Raw genomic sequence first — 22,016 nt, 5'->3', positions numbered from 1 at the left:
TGGGCTACAGCATATTTGGTATAGCTGAGTATGATAATTTATTGATGGATTTTTTTCTTGAGCTAGCTATGTTTTTTGTGTGTTTTATAGGTAACACGTACATATTCATTGTCAAGGTTGGGTAGGATTACTTTGAAAGAATACATGTGGATTACATGTATGTATGTACACAGATTTGGATTACTTGTAATCTGATTACTTTTGGATTACATTTCAAAGTAATCTTACCCAACCCTGTTCATTGTCTCATTTCAACTCTATTGTAGTGGTGTCCAGAGGAAAAATTACTAAAATGCTGACATTGTCCAAGTACTTGTGAATGAGTATGATATGAATGATTTTTTTTTTTTTTTTTTTTTTTTTACCAAATGCTTCACAAAACAATTCACGAAAGCAATAAAAAACCAACTGCAATAAATGAGCCAACTCTTTGAGATATTCAATGTTTCAAATCACTTCAAGCATCAGTGACAACATGTTGTAAACAGAGGTGAGTAAAACCTGGCAAATAAATTCATGGTTACACCCCTGTTTGAAACCAATACATGTCATGAAACAATCACCTGACAGAACATTTTAAAGTTAATAATTCCTTTATGGCTGTGTGCAGAATGGAAGATCTACCAGTTTTAAAGGCGGTTCCTCTGATGACCAGCTGCAGCCCAGAACAGCAGACCATGCTGGAGGGAGTGGCAGTCTGCTGCGGTCTGGAAGGGGTCTACGTCTTGGCCTGGGAGCCGTTACCAGGACAACCACTGGCTCAGCCAAGATTCGAGGGTCTGGTCAAGGTCAGAAGTCAACGCTGGTGTTCAGTCAGCCTGTGCAGCCTGTCAGTCCAGCGATGGGTCAAAGCAGCAGAGAAAACACAGGTAATATTGTCATCGAAAAATCTGCCATGTGAAGAAAGATATCAGGTAACTTTATGTCTTTGAGGAGCTTTATGGAACCTTATGGAAAACAAAGAGCTGGACCTGGCTCATTTTGAGCTACAGCATATCAGGCTTTCATTTTTTCTTTCAGCAACCCAGAATCTCACACAAGGGAGTCACTAATCTTTCTTCTCCTTTGTAGCAGTGCACATTTGTGGGACTGGCTCCCCCCAGTTTGGCCCAAGATGAAGGTGGCTCATTAAAAATTTATTCTCTGAGATTAATTTTGTCTGATCTTGTCGGAAGCCTTTAGAATAAAAAACATTTCATGGAGAGATTTTCTGCTCTACATGGCTACAAACAAAATAAATCTAAACGTATATGTATAGGTTTCTTGCAATTTCTCTGTAAACGCTGCAGACATGTCATTCAGATGCCATGTCTGCCTGCTAAAGTCAGATTTACGTGGCATTTTCACTGATATTAAAATATCAAGGTATTAAATTTGCTCATCTCCAAGCACAGAGCTGCAAGGCAACTCCATTTATCACCTCCGTGCACATTCTGTCTGCTTCCTTCCACTGTGAGATAACCCGGACATAGATTAGAAACAGAAATATACACACGCAGAAATGATCAGCATAGTCGTCATGTGCCCAGCATTGTTACCATAATCCTTTTTAATACATATGTATGGTGCTTCGGAGTGGCCCGCCCCTCTGGGAAATACAGGCTTTGAAGTGTAAAGTAATTAACGCTTAAGTAATGTCTGTATCTTCCTGCTGGAGTCATTTTGCCGTGCACCCACTGACACACATTGCATGGATAAGCACCAACATGCATACTTAACACACAGCATTGGTGAACAGTGTTTACACTGCAGGTTAGTGGATTTTCTCTTTTGTGTGTGGGGATGGCTGGGTGGTGGAAGGGGGGCAGGATTTAATCCGACAATGTGTTAATAAGGGGCAGCACTGCCCTTTGTCACCGGTTCTGTTCATTATTTTTATGGACAGAATTTCTAAGCGCAGCCAGGGTGTAGAGGGGGTCTGGTTTGGGAACCACAGAATCTCGTCTCTGCTGTTTGCGGACGATGTGGTTCTGCTGGCTTCGTCAAATCAGGACCTTCAGCGTGCACTGGGGCGGTTTGCAGCCGAGTGTGAAGCGTCCGGGATGAAAATCAGCACCTCCAAATCTGAGGCCATGGTTCTCGACCGGAAAAAAGTGCTTTGCCCTCTTCAGGTCAGTGGAGTGTCCTTGCCTCAAGTGGAGAAGTTTAAGTATCTCGGGGTCTTGTTCACGATTGAGGGACGGATGGAGCGTGAGATCGATAGACGGATCGGTGCAGCATCTGCAGTGATGCAGTCGCTGTATCGGACCGTTGTGGTGAAGAGAGAGCTGAGTAGGGGGGCAAAGCTCTCAATTTACCGATCGATCTACGTTCCGATCCTCACCTATGGTCATGAGATTGGGCTCATGACCGAAAGAACGAGATCGCGAGTACAAGCGGCCGAGATGAGTTTCCTCTGCAGGGTGGCTGGGCGCTCCCTTAGAGATAGAGTGAGGAGCTCGGTCACTCGGGAGGAGGGTCGGAGTCGAGCCGCTGCTCCTCAACGTTGAAAGGAGTCATGTGAGGTGGCTCGAGCATCTTTTCCAGAGATGACCCACTGGGACGCCCTCGCTGGAGAGGTGTGTCCGGGCATGTCCCATTGGGAGGATGGCCCCAGGGAAGACCCAGGACACGCTGGAGGGACTACATCTCTCGGCTGGTTTGGGAACGCCTTGGGGTTCCCCCGGAGGAGCTGGGGGAGGTGTGTGTGGATCGGGAGGTCTGGGTGGCTTTGCTTGAGCTGCTGCCCCTGCGACCCGACTCCAGATAAAGCGGAAGAAAATGGATGGATGTGGTCAATAAGTACTTTATTTTCTTTTGCGCTGTGGACTGCAACTGACATCTTTTTAACCTTTAAAGTAGCAATCTTAATCTCTTTTATACTCACTATAGCAATTATATAGCAGTCACCTGTTAATACTTACATAATTACCATAGTGATTTAGCACAATTGTCATGATAATGAGTTTTGGAAAGGGCACTGTGTCCACACTTGCTGTAACTTCTGCATGTACCCGGTACTTAAGGCACCTTGACACTTGCAGAAATTTGATCCCCACACTGGCAATGACGTGCCAGTGAGTAAACGCGTCGTAAACCATTGTAAACTGTGCACACTGGCATGAAATTTTGAAATGTTGATCATTTCTGGCATGCATTATTTTCGTGCCACTTGAGTGACCTAGTCATGAACACTATGCAACCTATTTAAAAACACTGTGTGTCACTGTGTGTCGCTGCATGTCAAGGCATGTCATGGCACGCAGCACATCTATAATAAACATAACTTTACAGATACATTATGTAACTCATGAGAAGGAATGAAAATGCAACTGTTTTTACAATCCATTAAAACCCAGTTTGCTCGTGTACTGACCAGGTTTGTTATTTGATCACGTTTGCTGTCTCGCCCCTGCCTGGTACTTTGCATTAGGAGCTGTTAGGAGGAAGTTAGAATGAAAAGCTGGGACTAATTTCAGATGTGAATTTTTTTTTCGCTGCACTGAGGAAGTACACAGTCTTTTATTTTTTGGAACTACAACATGTGCACAAGTGCACGGTGCTAAGCTTTAAAAACTACATGGCGGAGTTTGTGTTGCTGACAGACGACTATTTGATAGAACAGTCTTCAACAGATGGAACAGTCTTCCTGCGACTGTGAGGCAGTTAGAGTCTGTGGAAGTCAAGACTGAAACCCATTTTTATTCACTTTCTTATGAATAGTTGTCATTTTTTTATCAGTTTTATTCTTTTACTTCTCTTTTTAATTATTATTTGAAATTTTTTATTTATTTTTATTATTTATTTAAATTTTATGTTGAATTGTTCCATGTGAGGCACCTTGAGATGGCTTTTGTTGTGATTTGGCGCAATTAAATTGAAAAAATTGAAATTGGTAGAGCAAATTGACGGTGCTAGTTCTTTGAACACACACACACACACCACCACACACACACCACACACACACACACACACACACACACACACACACACACACACACACACACACAATCCACTCCACTGTAAGCCACATGGAAGCATGTAGTGATGTCCGCCCAGAGCACAGACCATCGTGTCACTCTGTGTTACGTGGTCATTCATTTTCGTTACTTGTTATGTAATTATTTATATACCTGTCCTGGTGGTGATTTCTGTGTTTGTAATGTTTGCACTAACACATCATCCAGATGTCAGTGTGCCATGATCAGCTGACAGGCCCCTCCCCCATGTTGTGTGCGATCAGACTTTGCTGTCCGGCCCCCATGTGATCACATCTGTACAAACATATAAGCATTTTATGCAAGTGTGCTCCCCCTCCCCCCTGGCACATCAGCTGTGTTGGGGGGAGTGTGTGTGTGTGTGGGGGGGGGGGGGTGTGATACACACGCCTGTGCAAGGCATATGCACCACATGTGTGGCTTTTTGCAACTCCACAGTCATGAGGGCACTTAGACAAATTTCACATCCAGCTCGACAGTGATCATCTGCTGACTGTTTTTGTCCTAATAGTGCGAATGGCCACACATTTTCTAAGTGCCACATGAGCAGTGTTCGATGTTCGATGTTAGCAGCAGGTCTATGAGGTGTTAGAGGCAGCTACGATTTTACACGTTTTGCATACGATTCCTGCTTCATGCGCACTTTATGCGCAAGTCAATCAAATTCGTACTATGTGTGAAGGGGCCCTAAAGGAAGGCTAAAGAACAGAAGAATGAGAGCGATAGAAGATCACAATACACAAAAAGAAAGTCAAATTTGATGTTTCATATTCTACCTCTTCTGACTCGTTTTTAGGCTCTTATGAATAATGTGCCTTTTCATTGAGCACGTGCATTTAATTTGCTGTTAAAGGAGATTTTTTTAATAAAAGACGTGCGGACGGGTCCGCGCGTCGGCTCGCAGCCACCGCGACGCTCCGCCACAGGAAAAACACCTCCGTTGGAAGCCTTAAGGACAAGTTGGAACATGTCCTGCTGTTAAACAATTTCTCATATACTCACTCCACTGAAAGCCATCAAAAGCCACCTGGATTTTACAAATGGTTATCAACACGGAGGTGTTTTTCCTGTGCCGCCGCACCGCGTCGGACCCGTCCGCACGTCTTTCATTAAAAAAATCTCCTTTAACAGTGGAATATCCGGATAAAATGCTGAAACCAACTTCTTCTGAAACTTCTCTGTTCTCTCACGACATCCTGGATCAATAGAGCCTGAAATGTGGAGGTTTTCAGCTTGAACAGGCTGACGACGGCGGCTGAGAGTGCTGCGCGACGTCTCGCACCGTGGGAAGTCCTTAAAGTGACAGAATCACCTCAAAATCTCTCATCAGCCGTTAAAATTTTCACTGAAAACCAGCTTAATTTTTCGAAACCGTGTCCACTTCGATGTGTCTCAACAGGTTTAGAAAAAATTTTGATCAAACAACGCGCCAGTCTCTCAGCAACTTCTCAGACAAAGGAATTCCGACGAGGGGCTGGACGACTCCTCCCACAAGGAGTGCTCACAGGCGAATGACGTCACCGACAGGCGTGGAAAAACTCACGCATGCGCACGAGGGTTCAAGCATGTCTGACGTAAAAACATATGAATGAAATCCATATAGTTTTTGAAAAAATTAAAAAGGACCTATACTTTATTGACAGCCCTCGTAAGTGGTGAGATGGTCTTTAATGTTGAATGGTATGTCCCTTGTTTGATTGAGGTAGCTGGACCCTCAGTGGGTGAAATGGTATAAAGCACTTGTTATTGTTTGACTGGCTTTAGCAGGTCCTTTAATTCCAATTAAGAATTAACAATTGGAGACTTTCGTCTGAGTTTATTGATCAGTCTACTCCAAGTACTTAAGTTGCTCTTAACAATAATAAAAATAAAAATCCAAATCCTTCCAATTGAACACGTCTGACATATGGGCAGGGTGTGCAGCCTTTTTTTTTGGTGTTTTGGGGGTGTTATTGTTAATTTTCTCTCTGCATGAATGCACTGATTTACATTCAAGAAGAATTCAGAACATTTATACCCCTGTCACACATAGCCAGAATCATGCAAATGTTGTCAGAATGACGAATCGCGCACATCCAAAAAGTGTCAGGTTTCAGTTCTAAATCGTTCTGACAGCCATCTGCGGAAGTCCACATAGTTGATCAAAATCGGCCGGTGGCCCCGAGTATGATGCACATGTTCAAAACCCTCTGTCCCATCGAGATGGGACACCTATCCGACGGTGGTCCATGTGTAATCTGAGCACCGTCTGACCGCAGTTTACATATTCTGATGGTGCCAAAATGGGATCCGAAATGATTTTAGCACATACGTGGGAACCTCGAGATAAATCTGGCACAGCAAAGCCTGCCTGTATGACCTGCACGTGCTACGTATAATAATGTCCACCCCCACCGGAGCGCAAAGGAACTGTTTATATGTATGTGGTACACTTCATCATGATAATAATTATGAATTATCATCATGTACAGCGAATGTAAACAGCAGCTATCAAACTGAAAGCACCGTGTGCTACTGTGTGCTTGCCGCTGCAAATCTGAACAGGCTGTTATATCCACAATAGACCTTACAGTGCAGATAATATTCCTTCCCATAGTTGACATAAATAATGTGAATATTGTCTCCATCATATCTGTGTATAACACGGGCCAGCTAAGCCTCACCGTGGTCTCATGCGCAGTAACGCATCGTTGCACACGTCAGGCTCTGAGCTGAATGGACCTCACCGCTCATGATCACCTTCTAACTCTGTAGGACATATGACATAGAACTAATGTGCCAGGCTGTGACAGCATTAATAACATGAATCTCACCTCCAACAGCGGCTCAGGAGTGTTTCACAGCATGGACATGGAGCCGAACCCAGCAGCCTGTGGTTAAAATCCTTTCACCCACAATAAAAAAATCCCATGTGATAATCCAACCATCGCGGTGTCCAGAGTTGTGTTGTGCTCCTGAAGTAAGCAAAAAAGAAAAAAGAAATTAAAGTTCCCTTCCCTGGAAAGGCTCTGTCTGACACAGGGGACAGCATGGCCCAGTGCCAGCAAACTTTCAGCGAAGCTGTCCAGTGGCACTAAGTGCGCGCACACTGGCTCATGCAGCGTTATGCACACACACACACACACACACACACACACACACACACACACCACACACACACACACACACACACACACACACACACACACACACACACACACACACACACACACACACACAGAGAGAGAGAGACTTGAAGCTGAGTGATAATTGCAGCCCCACGCATGTGCTCGGAGCCCATGTGCGCCACGCACACATGCGCTGCGCACTCACATGAGGAACACAGCGCTCCAGTCCCGTGTTTGCCATCCAGACTTTTATGGCTGTCTGACGGCAGTCTGTGTCATCTAAACTGTTGTTTACATGTGCTTTGGATGCCATCATGCAGGTGTGGACGAGGTAATCTGGATACTTTTCCTCCTGACTGCGTCAGATTATGGCAATATTTTCCATGTCAGGCATGGTTCCTACACATTCTACTATGTGTGACGGGGGCTTTACACATGTAATTTTTTCAATGATCTGTATTTGCCAGATCTGGCGTGTTCCACTCGTATGAGCCCATCGTACGAAAAAGATGCTGAGAAATTTAAGTGATGTTTATGAAAATAATGCACGAGACCCAGTGTTTGCTTGTTACTGTTGCTTCCTCAAATGGATGGGAAGCTTTGAAATGTTTGGATATGCGTGACTACCTAAGTGATAAATACAGTAGCACAACGATGATTATCTATGTTTTTTGTCTTCTTCCAGGTATAAAGTACTGGCTTCATCAAGTCCTATAATTAACTGCCAGATAATTTTACCTAATTTATATTTAGAAAACATTATGTATGACAGTTGTTTAACATCTCCAACCAAAGACTGATATCAATGAAGGGAGGACTGTGCAATATACAGTGCATTTAAAATGTGTCACAATCTTAGCATTTCTACGTGAATATGTTTATGTTGTTGCTGCTTTTTTAAAACTTCATTATTATATTAGGAAAAGACTAATATTTCCATTTATAAATGTTATAGTTAAAGAAACGCAATGTTACAGAGATTTTTGTGTAATTAATTTGCATACTAAAGAAAGTAACAAATCTTGATTACTTTATAGGTTTACAACCAAAAGCAAATACTCACAGACGATAGATAGGGGATCATGATCATTGAATAATGACCCACTCAACATGGTGTTCTGGTAAGATGACGGTGTAATTCACCCCAAATAATTCAATTTTAAGTTAATAATACCAATTAAAAGTGTTTCCTTGTCCTTTGTGATTGCTGATTATTATTGTGTTGCTGTTGTTGTTGTTGTTTGATGGTGTACTGTGAGCAGGTTGCACTGGGAAAGTAGCCCAAGAGCATGGTTTTTATTGAAGCTGCAGGCAAATGATGAATGAAACATTGGCCTTAATTAAATATCGAACCAAAGTACAAGGCCGCTCCAAACTTATTATGACATCACTTCTTTTATTAGTTGCCAGCTCTGCTTGCAACTCATTGTTGCACAGCACTCATTCATCATGAGTGGGCTGAATGACAGGAAACATTGAGAGGAGACAATGTGCTTTTATGGAACCAAATGCAGGCTTGATCTCTGCAGCCAGCAGGAGATAAAGCTCTGCTTCTGCACAGGATCTGGACTTCGTGCTGAAGGCTGGTGTAGCTGAGATGGGGGTTCTATCCTAGGCCTGTTAGGGATTGTTCACTGCCTGGGTGGAAGTGCATGTGTGTGTGTGTGTTGTGTGTGTGTGTGTGTGTGTGGTGTGTGTGTGTGTGTGTGTGTGTGTGGTGTGTGTGTGTGTGTGTGTGTGTGTGGTGTGTGTGTGTGTGTGTTGTGTGTGCGCATGGTTGTTCATGCCTGCACATTTCATCTTTTGCTGTTGGAAGCAATAAGATTACAGAGACGATGAGTTCTCCCCTTGCTGACTGCGGTTCCAAACTATGCTGCTGTGATTACTGTTTATCCTCTCTTTCTTTTGTTAATTCCAGCTTTTATCTTTCATTTCCTCTCAGCATATTTTCTTTATTTTTTGTTTCTCGCCTAATCCAGCTTTGATATCCTGTTCCTGTCAGTTTAGTTCAATAACTGCAACTTTTCGGCAGATTGGATGACTTCATTAATAATGTTTATATAATATTTATATATCAGTGCTTGACACAAGCCCATCCACAAACACCATGTGTGTTTACATATACTGTCCCCATATTGTGGTTGTGTTGGCAAAAGAGAAACAGTCACTGGTAGCCCAGTCTGCAAGCAGGAACAGACTCATCCAGAAGCAGGTTATTGTGTGCGCTTGCTTATTAATGACGTCATGGGGGAAATAAATGTGATTATGTTGAACATTCTGTATGTGGTACGTGGGACGAGCTTAATAATTTTGTAGGCGTCGAGGCACATGTAGTAGTCACATGCATAAAAGCGCAAACAAAAGAATACACGCCTCTTCCATTAAAATAATAAATAAAAATATGTCTGCTCAACAAGTCAATGTGAAACAATTGATCATTTAGTGAAGTTTCGATACATATCAGTAAGCTGATGTTATTTATATTTTGTTAATTGCAGAATAAGTGGTTTCAGAGCTGAGGGCCGCGTGAGGCTCTAGAGATGAGGGTCAGCACCTCTAAAATCTCGAGGCCATGGTTCTCAGGCAGGAAAACCGATGGATTCCCCTACTCTGGGTAGAGAATGAGATCTTTCCCCAAGTGAGGAGTTCAAATACCTCGGGGTCTTGTTCACGAGTGAGGGGGAAACTGGAGCATGAGATTGGCCGGAGAATTGGTGCAAGCAGGGGCGATATTGCATTCGCTCTGCCGTACTGTTGTTGATGAAAAGTGAGTTGAGCCAAAAGATGAAGCACTCGATGTACTGGTCAGTCTTCGTTCCTACTCTCAATCTATGGTCGTGAGGGTTGAGTCATGACTGAAAGAACTCGATTGCGGGTACAAGTGGCCAAATGGGCTTCCTCAGGAGGGTGGGCTGGTGTCTCCCTTAGAGATAGGGTGAGAAGTTCGGTCATCTGTGGGGAGCTCGGAGTCAAGCTCTGCTCCTTCCGCGTTGAAGGGAGCAGTTGAGGTGGTTCGGGGCATCTGGTTAGGATGCCCCATGGGCACCTCCCGAGAGTGGTGTTCCAAATCAAATCAAATCAAATCAATTTTATTTATATAGCACCAAATCACAGCAACAGTTGCCCCAAGGCGCTTTATATTGTAAGGCAAAAGCCATACAATAATTACAGAAAAAGCCCAACGGTCAAAACGACCAGCGCATCCAGGCATGTCCATCTGGGAAGAGACCCCGGGGAAGACTCAGGACTAGGTGGAGAGATTATATCTCCACACTGGCCTGGGAACGCCTCAGGATCCCCCAGTCAGGTGGTTAATGTGGTTAATAGGAAAGTTTGGGGTTCCCTGCTGGAGCTGTTGCCCTGGCGACCTGATCCTGGATAAGCAGTTGAAGATGAGTGAGAGTGAGTGACTGGCAGAATAAGACGTATACTGGGAAATAGAAACCAAAATATCAAAATAGTGAAGAATTATATGAATCTTCTGCCAGGGTTTCTATCCTAGCTTGTGTAAAAGCTGTAATATAGTTTGGTGTATCACAACAAAGATAAGGAACTCCATCTTCCACCTGGCACAAAGCAGGGCACAGGGAAATGCAAGTGTTATGGTACGCCTGCTGCCCTTGTGATTTCACATTTTTTAAATTGCTAGTTCCACTTCTGCTCATTTTCCATGGACATGCTGGTCTAAAAAATGATGTGTGGTCAGGTGCAGTGCAGATGGATTGCTGCCGTGAGTAAGAACAAAGTGTTCATGCAGTAGACCAGTAAAAATGTAGTCTAAAGTCCAGTAGAGAGTATTTGTGGTATTTGCACAATGCATTATTCAGATGCACCTTACATAAGCACCTTACACAATCAAACAGAAATGAAAGCAGCAATTAAATGAAATAAAAGTGCGCTCATGGAAAAACACTATTTCACCATACTGCTTCACCTCAGGGTGCACTGGTGACTACCGTCTGCTAATGAACTCTGAAGCATCACTGCAGATTTTTTTTAACTCGCCAGAAAGCCACCCATTTGAGTATGCTTTCCAAATAGCAGTGTGTGGAATGCACCTGGTTCTTCTTTGTACTCAGACCGTGTACTGTGCAAATAGCAAAAATGAGGTAGACACACCCAAAATGAGCGTGTGCTGTTATAGTCTGTTGTGAAAGTGTAGGTACACGGACCCACAACAGGGGGCGTAATGAACGGACAATGGAGGAAGGTGAACAACAAGTTTTACTGTTGTGAAACGAGCACAACGAATACAACAATTAACAATTTGGGGTCGAATCCGCTGGTGTCGTGTGGGCAGGATCGAAGGTAGGAGACGTCCGTCTCAGTCGAACCGGAACCACCCAGATCTCCTCTGCCACCGAACCCTGGAAATACTGGAACCGCCAAGTCCCGAATTCCCAGGTGGCCACTGCCTCCGCTCGTCGGATCCGGTACTGCTGGCGGGGAGAGAGCAACAACACACAGATGTGGATGCGACAGCACCCAGTAACGGAGAGGGGAGAAGCCGCCTCCACCTCTTGACAATATATAGCAGGAAGGTGAGTACTTATCCAAGCAATTTAGCTATTAGTAGTCAGCAGTCCTGAAAAGGTTTACAAGTCTTAGCTGGTTATTCAGAATATGAATGCAGAGAACTGTTACCTCAGTCTTAAGGCGATATCTCGGCACTGAGGTGGAGACGCCGTCCTGATGATATACCCCCGTGTTGAGTGGAGTCAGCTGTGTCCAGTAATGGGTGACAGCTGTCACCCTGACTGCTCCGTAAGGCGGCGGCGCCCTCTGGTGCCTGGAGCCCGCACTCCAGGCAGGGCGCCCTCTGGTGGTGGTGGGCCAGCAAGTAACCTCCTCTTCAGCGGCCCACACAACAGGACCCCCCCCTCAACGGGCGCCTCCTGGCGCACGACCTGGCTTGTCCGGATGGCGACGGTACAAGTCGGCCAGGAGGGCCGGGTCCAGGATGAAGCCCTTCTTCACCCAGGAGCGTTCTTCGGGGCCGTACCCCTCCCAGTCCCCCAGGCACTGAACACCCCGGCCCATCCGACGGACGTCGAGGACCCGGCGCACGGTCCAAGCCGGTTCCCCGTCGATGATCCGGGCCGGAGGTGGTGCCGGACCCGGGGTGCAGAGGGGTGAGGGTGGAATGGGTTTTATCCGGGAGACATGAAAAACTGGATGAATCCGCAGCGAGTGGCCGGAAGCTGGAGCCTCACTGCGGCGGGATTGATGACCTTGAGGAGTTGTGAAGGGACCAATGTATCGTTCTTGGAGTTTGGGGGAGTCCACTTGAAGGGAATGTCCTTGGTGGACAACCACACTTCCTGCCCAGGACGATACTTGGGGCCGGGGCCCGCCGCCGGTCTGCATGGTTCTTCGCCCTCGTCCTGGGCATCCTCAACAAAGCAGAGCGGGCGGCACGCCACACCCGACGGCACTTCCGTAGGTGGGCCTGGACCGAGGGCACACCGCCTCTCCCTCGACCACCGGAAACAAGGGGGGCTGATACCCCAAGCACACCTCAAACGGGATGGAGGCCGGTGGCTGATGACACTTGGCTGTTGTGGGCGTACTCGATCCAGGCCAGGTGGGTACTCCAGGCCGTCGGGTGCGCGGCTGTCACACAGCGTAGAGTCTGCTCCAATTCTTGTTGGCCCGCTCTGCTTGCCTGTTGGTCTGGGGGTGATAACCCGGATGAAAGGCTGACCGTGGCCCCCCAGTTCCCGGCAGAAGCTCCTCCAGCGTGCGAGGTGAACTGGGGACCACGATCGGAGACGATGTCTGATGGTATTCCATGCAGACGGACGACGTGGTGGACCAGGAGGTCCGCTGTCTCCTGGGCCGTTGGGAGCTTCGGGAGGGCCACGAAGTGGGCCGCCTTGGAGAAACGGTTCCACTATCGTGAAGACGACGGTGTTTCCCTGGGACGGCGGGAGACCCGTGACAAAGTCCAGGCCGATGTGGGACCAGGGGCGATGAGGCACGGGCAGTGGCTGTAGCTGCCCTGAGGTCTTTCTATGGCGGCCTTGCCCCTGGCACAGGTGGTACAGGCCTGGACGTAGTCCCGGACGTCGGCCTCCAGGGATGCCCACCAGAAGCGTTGCCGGACGACTGTCACGGTTCTTCGCACCCCAGGGTGACAGGAGAGTTTGGAACCGTGACAGAAGTCCAGGACTGCAGCCCTAGCTTCTGGTGGGACGTAACAGTCTGTTTTTTGGTCCGTTTCCGGGGTCCGGGTCACGGGTCAGGGCCTCCCGGACGGTCTTCTCACGTCCCAGGTGAGGGCGGCCACGATAGCGGACTCCGGGATGATGGGATCCGGGGGATCCGACGGTTCCGTTTTGACTTCGTCTTCGTGCACCCGGGACAATGCATCCGATCGTTGATTCTGGTCCCGGGACGGTAGGTAATCCGGAAGTCAAAACGGCCAAAGAACAGTGACCAGCGGGCTTGCCTGGGGTTCAGCCGCTTGGCGGTCCTGATGTACTCCAGGTTCCGATGGTCAGTGAAAACCGTGAATGGCACGGCTGTTCCCTCCAACAGATGTCTCCACTCTTCGAGGGCCTCTTTCACAGCTAGGAGTTCCCGATTGGCCGACGTCATAGTTCCGTTCAGCGGGGTCAACCTGCGGGAAAAAATAGGCACACGGGTGAGAACCTTATCGGTCTTCCCGCTCTGGAGAGCACCGCTCCTATCCCTGAGTCCGAGGCATCCACTTCAACCACTAACTGGCGGCTGGGATCGGGCCTGCACCAGAACTGGTGCAGACGAAAAAGCGCCGTTTCAACTCCTTGAACGCGGCTTCGCACCGATCCGACCAGGTGAAGGGGACCTTTTGGTGAGGTCAGTGGCTGTCAGGGGGCTAACTACCTGACTGTAGCCCTTAATGAACCTCCTGTAGAAATAGCAAAGCCGAGGAACTGTTGCAGCTTCCTACGGCTTGTGGGTTGGGGCCAATCTCTCACCGCCGCAACCTTGGCCGGATCTGGGGCGACGGAGTTGGAGGAGATGATAAACCCAGGAAGGACAAAGAAGTGCGGTGGAATTCACACTTCTCGCCCTTCACAAACAGGCGGTTCTCCAACAACCCGCTGCAGAACCTGACGGACATGCCGGACATGAGTCTCAGGATCCGGGGAAAAGATGAGTATATCGTCCAGATACACGAAGACGAACCGGTGCAGGAAGTCCCGCAAGACATCGTTTACCAACGCTTGGAAAGTCGCGGGAGCATTAGTGAGACCGAACGGCATGACCAGGTACTCAAAATGGCCCAACGGGTGTTAAATGCCGTCTTCCATTCGTCTCCCTTCCGGATCCGAACCAAATGATACGCATTCCTAAGATCAAGCTTGGGGAAGATCTTGGCTCCATGCAAGGGGGTGAACACCGAATCCAACAAGGGGCAAACGGGTATCGATTGCGAACCGTGATTTCGTTCAACCCCCTATAATCATGCATGGACGAAGCCCGCCATCTTTTTTACCCACAAAAAAGAAAACCAGCACCCATCGGAGAGGTGGAATTCCGGATCAACCCGGCAGCTAATGAGTCCCGGATGTAGGTCTCCATTGATCTCACGTTCCGGCCGTGAGAGGTTGTACAGCCTACTGGACGGGAACTCACTGCCTGAACCAAATCAATGGCACAATCATACGGGCGGTGGGGAGGAAGCGTGAGAGCCAGATCCTTGCTGAACACGTCAGCGAGGTCATGGTACTCCGCCGGCACCGCCTTCAGATTGGGCGGGACTCGGGACCTCCTCCTTAGCTTGGGAGCCGGAGGAACCGCGGAACCTAGACACTCCCGATGGCAGGGTTCGCTCCACTGAAACCACTACCCCGGACGGCCAATCAATCCGGGGATTGTGTTTTAGCATCCAGGGAAACACCCAAAACCCACAGGCGGTGGCCTGAGTCACAAAGAACCGATCACCTCCGGTGGTTACCTGACACCACCAGAGTTACTGGAGGTGTCTTATGCGTGATTGGTGGGATGTAGGGAGCCCATCTAGCTGCCCCACCCCAGAACCTGCACAGCGCGAGGTAAGAGCCACCACAGAGGGAGGCCCTCTCTCCCTCGCCCATTTTCTGCTGTCCAGCAGATTACCCCTAAGAGCCCGTGTCCACCAGGTGCTGGGGCCTTCAGGGTTGAATCCCATCAACAGGATCGTGACTGGGAGTCGTGTGGCAATGTGGGTGTGTCCCACGTGAATGTTTTGGCCCACCCCTGGCCCAGTCTCTAGGGGCGGGGCGTTGGAGTTTAACCGCTCGTGCAGTCGTTTGCGAGATCTCACTCGAGCCACAAACAAAACAAGCTCCGTGGGCCCGCCTCCTTTGTGCTCCAGGTGCCCTAAATGTTGCCCTGCTCGTGTCCATAGCTTCGTCAGCAGGGGGAGCCATATGCGCACGGAGCGCAGGAAAAGAGGAGCGTGGGGTGAGGGCGGAGCTCGATCGGCCACGGAAGGGAGAGGGCGACGCGTGCCTGGCCACGCCCTTCGCCTCGTTCCCGACGGCGTTCTTCTAACCGGTTGTCGAGTCGTATGACCAAATCGATTAGCCCATCTAAGTCCCGCGGTTCGTCCTTCGCCACCCCAATGGTGCTCTTTTAGGACCAGTGACAGTCCGTTTACAAAGGCGGCGCGGAGGGCGTGCTATTCCAGCCGGATCTCGCCGCCGCGATGCGGAGGTGACTGCATAGGCAGCTGCGCCTCCGACGCCCATGTCTCATTGACAGTAGTGCGGTTGAAGCGGACTCTCCTCTGTTGGGATGGTCGAACACCGTTCTGAGCTCCCGTACAAACCCATCGTATGTATGAAGGAGCCGTGAATGCTGCTCCCAGAGCGCTGTAGCCCAAGCGCGTGCCTCCCCGCGAAGCAGATTTATTACATAAGCTACTTTGCTAGCATCAGTCGCGTACATCACGGGACGCTGTGCGAAGACGAGCGAACACTGCATCAGAAAATCCGCGCACGTCTCCACACAGCCTCCGTACGGTTCTGGAGGGCTTATGTATGCTTCTGGGGACGGAGGAAGGGACCGTTGAACGACCAGTGGAACGTCACTTTCACGCGCAGGGTCCTCGGGAGGGAGAGCCGCAGCGGCACCCGGAGGGCGCGCCTCCACTTGTGCGGCGAGAGCCTCCACCCTGCGGTTTAGGAGAACGTGCTGCTCGGTCATTAAATCGATCCGAGAGGTGAAAGCGGTGAGGATCCGCTGCAACTCACCGATTACCCCTCCCGAAGCCGCCGACGCGCCTTGGTCTTCCATTGGCCGTTCAACAGCCGGTTGACGCCCCTCGGGGTCCATGACGCTGGCCGAGATATCCTGTTGTGAAAGTGTAGGTACACGGACCCACAACAGGGGGCGTAATGAACAGACAATGGAGGAAGGTGAACAACAAGTTTTACTGTTGTGAAACGAGCACAACGAATACAACAATAACAATTTGGGGTCGAATCCGCTGGTGTCGTGTGGGCAGGCTCGAAGGTAGGAGACGTCCGTCTCAGTCGAACCGGAACCACCCAGATCTCCTCTGCCACCGAACCCTGGAAATACTGGAACCGCCAAGTCCCGAATTCCCAGGTGGCCACTGCCTCCGCTCGTCGGATCCGGTACTGCTGGCGGGAGAGAGCAAGCAACACACAGATGTGGATGCGACAGCACCCAGTAACGGAGAGGGGAGAAGCCGCCTCCACCTCTTGACAATATATAGCAGGAAGGTGAGTACTTATCCAAGCAATTTAGCTATTAGTAGTCAGCAGTCCTGAAAAGGTTTACAAGTCTTAGCTGGTTATTCAGAATATGAATGCAGAGAACGTTACCTCAGTCTTAAGGCGATATCTCGGCACTGAGGTGGAGACGCCGTCCTGATGATATACCCCCGTGTTGAGTGGAGTCAGCTGTGTCCAGTAATGGGTGACAGCTGTCACCCTGACTGCTCTCGTAAGGCGGCGGCGCCCTCTGGTGCCTGGAGCCCGCACTCCAGGCAGGGCGCCCTCTGGTGGTGGTGGGCCAGCAGTACCTCCTCTTCAGCGGCCCACACAACATAGTCTATAACATATTATTAAAATATGGCCAGAGATACTAAAAATGCTAATGAAATGAATACATGGAAGTGTAAATTAGGTGAGCTACCACAATCCAAATCCAACTGATCTTGTAAAATGGTTGAACCTTGGTGACAATTTACCTGGTGTATAACGTTATTCACAGGTAAATCACAAGAGTCTTATGTGTGGAAAATGGCCATCAAGAAAATATTCTCAAATCTGAACATAGATTTGAATCATCATAAAATAATTTGTTCCTCATGCAAAAACCTTCCCCTACAAAATATCTGCCCACAGCTACCAGAGTACTCTCGGAATGAATAATTCAAGTGACATAATAATAGATTTTGAACACATGCAATGTTAATGGAGGCTTTAAAATCATTATGATTTTAACACACATACCAAATTGTACAGCTGGATTTGAATGCCCATCTGCAGCATTTTTGTAACCTCTTCATTCCCTATTCACAAACATTGTTCTGAATTCATGTTTATTTTTATTTTTGTCTGAAAGTGTTTTTACTTTGTGAACTTGAGTCATGTGTGATGTCATAGAGGGAAGATGCTGCACATAAGAATGTTTAGTTTTGTCTGTGTTCATTCAGTAGTAAATGTAGTTTCTTTCTGTGTGTGTTGTGTGTGTGTGTGTGTGTGTGTGTGTGTTGTGTGTGTGTGTGTGTGTGTGTGTGTGTGTGTGTGTGTGTGAGACGTCATGTTATGCACAGAGAAACGTACCACGCGGCCATGTTCCAGCTGAAGTTATCTCATAATGGAAGCAGTACTCATAACTTGAGTGTCCATAAATAACAGACGTCCTCCAGTGGTACCCAAGGATCTTCCATAATGACCTGTACACCAAAAACATTAAAGCATTGTGTTAGATCCAAGGTTAGCATCCAGGTCTCACACTGATAGAGGAAGACAGTAAGAAGGCATCTCTCAGCCTCAATGGCTGAGCTCCCAGTGGCATGAATGTTATATTAGAGGCAATTTAATCTTTGTAATTTCAATTTTAATGTCAATTTATTTCCATTTATATAGTGCCAATCACAACAAAGTTGCCTCAAGGCACTTCACACAAGTAAGGTCTAACCTTACCAACCCCCACAGCAACAGTGGTAAGGAAAAACTCCCTCTGAGGAAGAAACCTCAAGCAGACCAGACTCAAAGGGGTAACCCTGTGCTTGGGCCATGCTACAGACATAAATTACAAAACAATTCACAAAATGAACATACAGGAAATGTTGCTGGTGCACAGGACAGGAGGGTTTCCAGAACAGATACCACACACATCTCTGGATGTAGCCACACTTCTCCTCTTTCTTTATAAGTTTGATTCTTTCACCAGAAGGAGATACATTCTGATGGCTAACTCCAGGCTGTCATTTAAAGTCTTTCAGGACAACTGCAATTCCAAACACTCCATCTACACAGTCAGTTTCTTAAATGCCACAATTAAGGCATCCATTGATTCCACAAAGATAACAGCATCTTCCACAGAGTCAATGTCAGTGAATCTTCTCTTACTGAGAAAGGCATCCAAATTGCTGGACTCCACAGCCTTACTCATGACTAAGTCCATGCAAGGACTCAACAAAGAAGATCACTGAACACTGAGGGGTGCGGTTGATGGTTGTCTTCTTGGGCATGAAGTCAGACTATTTCAGTCAGTGAGTGGGAAGTAACCAGAACTGAATGCTATTGAGATTGACTCATTTTAGGAAAAGTCATTCACTTCAAGTTGAAAAAGATCATTTAGTGGATATTCTCTGAGATTAACCATTGTGGTGAGTAATTTTTGACGCTCATACAACACAAGGATTCAATGAAACTTGTGTTGATTTATTTTGATTGGAGGTGCTTGCTTTTATGGTTTGTATTTCTTCTGCCTATACTGTATTCTGTTCTGTTAAATACACCTCCTGTATACTATTATTACTTCTTGTTCTTCTCACTGACCTACTGCATAATAAAGAGGTCTTCTTAGTCTCCATTCTCTATTTTTTCAGCAGAAGACCAGGTTTTCACCCATCCTGCTGCTGCTCCAGTGACATCCCAGCCCCAAGCACCTGCTTCCAGGCCTCTGCTTCCTAAAGGAAGTCAGTCGGGCCTACGCCCCCCAGGCTTCAGCACCAATCGCCTCCCACCTGCCCGTCTAGCAGCCTTTGGCTTTGTACGGAGCTCCAGTGTGTCCTCAGCTTCCTCAACTCAGTCTGCTGATGGTCCACAGACGGAATACTCCAGGACAGCTCACCGTGAGTCCACGCATTGGAATTTTAATTCCTACTGTATGTTTAGATCTTTTATTCTGGCAGGTCAACCAGTGAAGTCTCAAGTGTTTTTTTACAAGCTAAAATCTCACCTGTATGACCTTCTCATTCGCCATTTGATCTCATCAAAAACAGGAGGATCTAGAAATACAGCTAATTATGTCAGTCCAACAATATAAAAACAAGGCAGTGTAACAGTGTCATGACACACAATACAAAAACTACAAAACATACAAAATGTTAATAACATTACACACAAAATTTGCTTACAAATGTTCTTTCACACCCAGCTAATTTATCACTGCATCACGAGTGCATCATTATCACCACAATGCTGTTTTTATTACATTCTCGTGTTTCCCTTGTGAATATAGTTTGCATAAGCAGCCGTCTCCCTCATTTATTATGATGCAGTTTACTCCCTCTTTCTGAGCTCAACCCTGGTTAAAATTCCTTCCATATTGGGGGTTTTCATACACAACTATCTGTAAACTGTAAAAACTGGTGTCTTTAACTAAAACTTACCAATAAAAACAGATTTTGTGAAAGATGCAAGGATATAACACAAGGAACCAACCATAACCATAATTGTCTTAAAATAGAAATGACATAGGCATCAAATTTTGAAGGAGTTAGTTAAAATTCCAAACCTTCACCTCAACGATGGTGAGGTTTCATAAATACCCACAACATGACTGAACGTCAGTTCTCCTTCATGAATATTCGCCATAACAGTTAATTTAGAGATGTTAGAGGGTATTAATGTCATGCTGTGGTGGAATGCAAGATAGGATACCCATGAAGTGATGGTTGCATTAGGCAGTATCACCAAATATCATATAATTACAAAGGAGAAGTCAGAATCCATTTATGTTTGTTTTTTTTTTTCATATTTTGAGACAGAACTATTCTTCAAAATGCTAAATTAAATCTTCAGTGTAACTTTTTTCCAAGTGTAGGAAAGAAATGGTAAATGGTCTGCATTTATATAACACTTTTCCATCTATATCAGACGCTCAAAACACTTTACAGTGATGCTTCGCATTCACCCATTCACACAGACACACTCACACACAGATGTCAAGATGCTGCCATGCAAGGCGCTCACTACACACCGGGAGCAGCTTGGGGATTAAGGACCTTGCCCAAGGGCACTTAGTGATTTTCCGGTCAGGCTGGTCTGGTCTGAAGCCCCAACGCTTCTTAAACGCTTCCCAAAGCCCCAACAAGATCATCACCTCCCTCAAAGAAAGTCTGGGTACTAGGACTCTTTGAAGGATCCTTGGGTACCGCTGAAATGACTGTGTCAAACAAGCGGTTACTCAGAGAGACTAAGATGACGACGTATCACTTGCACTGTGAGGGAGTGTCAGTTTCGACATTTTGGCCATGTGGCCCATTTTCCTGTGCATGATCCAGCACGCAGGTGCCCAAGTGTTGGGGACCCCAGTAAGTGGAGAAGGACAAAGGGACAGCCACATTTCACCTGGCTGCAGCAGATAGATGATTACTTTAGAGATGTGGAAATGGACCACTGTCTGCCATCCAGGACCCAAGGTCGTTCTGTAGTGTCATGGATGTGACAAAGGACAGCACCAGTGCTTGCTCCCAGATTTGACCTGTAAAAAACAACTGCAAACTTTTGCCAGAACAGTTTTCTCTTCTAGTAATGAAATACATCCAGCATACTGAAGGACTATTGTTAAGTTAAATGTGACATTTGGAGGTTTAGACTGTGCATATTTTACAGTTTGGCTGAAAAAAGAGTTCATTCTTGTAAAATCATTGGTCAGGGTTACAATCACAAAATTGTGACATTATTCTTCACTAAAATTGTTCAGTCTAAATACTAACTTGCCAATGAAAAATAACAATGTTGCAAAGCTGCTCTGGCTTCCAGATGTTAAGGAAGGATGGCATCGTCACTGGGGCGAAAGAAGGCTGGAAAAAGCAGCTTGATCTCCATAAAGCTGCACCGTTTACAACCCCAATTCCAATGAAGTTGGAACGTTGTGTAAAATGTAAATAAAAACAGAATACAACTAGAAGCACTCAGAGAGTGCAAACCTCCACCAAGGCCATGGGGTCACTGACACCATAACATCTACACGCTGTGGAATCATTGAACCTAAAAAAGTCTAACAGTGATGTTTGCTCAGTAGTAAAAAAAGTTTCATCTGCTGTGACTGGATAGCATGTATCCTTAGCGCTTGGCATCACAGTTTACTGCAACTTGCACCTTTCCCAGAAGCTACTGTCATCTGAGCACTGATATTGATATTGCATGTGCTTATAGACAAAAACAATAAGAGACAAAATTCAATTATTATTCAACTAAACTGCAAATATATGAATTTTTTAACATTTATGAAACACTTCTCTAAACAAGGCCATAGGGTCACTGACCCTAAAGAGATTCCCTCCTTGGCACAGTGATCTATTTCTTTTTGTCTTTTTCTCTAAAATTGTATACGAGTATAATTATCATTAGATTATTAATACACTCAACAAAAATATAAACGCAACACTTTTGGTTTTGCTCCCATTTTGTATGAGATGAACTCAAAGAGCTCGGGGTAAACAATTTCAGAACTGATAACAAAAGTAGCA

The 22,016-nt window shown here is 46.7% G+C and overlaps 1 protein-coding gene across 1 annotated transcript in view; it reads left to right on the top strand.

Moving 5' to 3' along the window:
* LOC117517959 overlaps nt 1-22,016 on the top strand; it is a 238,004-nt gene that overhangs the window by 101,597 nt on the left and 114,391 nt on the right. The window contains exons 9-10 of the mRNA XM_034179081.1: nt 611-869; nt 19,146-19,391. Of these exons, the coding sequence (XP_034034972.1) occupies nt 611-869; nt 19,146-19,391 (505 nt within the window). The remainder of the gene's footprint in view (nt 1-610; nt 870-19,145; nt 19,392-22,016) is intronic.

The sequence above is a fragment of the Thalassophryne amazonica genome, chromosome 9 (genome assembly GCF_902500255.1).
Source record: "Thalassophryne amazonica chromosome 9, fThaAma1.1, whole genome shotgun sequence".
Taxonomy (NCBI): Eukaryota; Metazoa; Chordata; class Actinopteri; order Batrachoidiformes; family Batrachoididae; genus Thalassophryne; species Thalassophryne amazonica.
The sequence above is the reverse complement of the archived record's forward strand: the minus strand, read 5'-3'. Positions and strand labels throughout refer to the sequence as shown.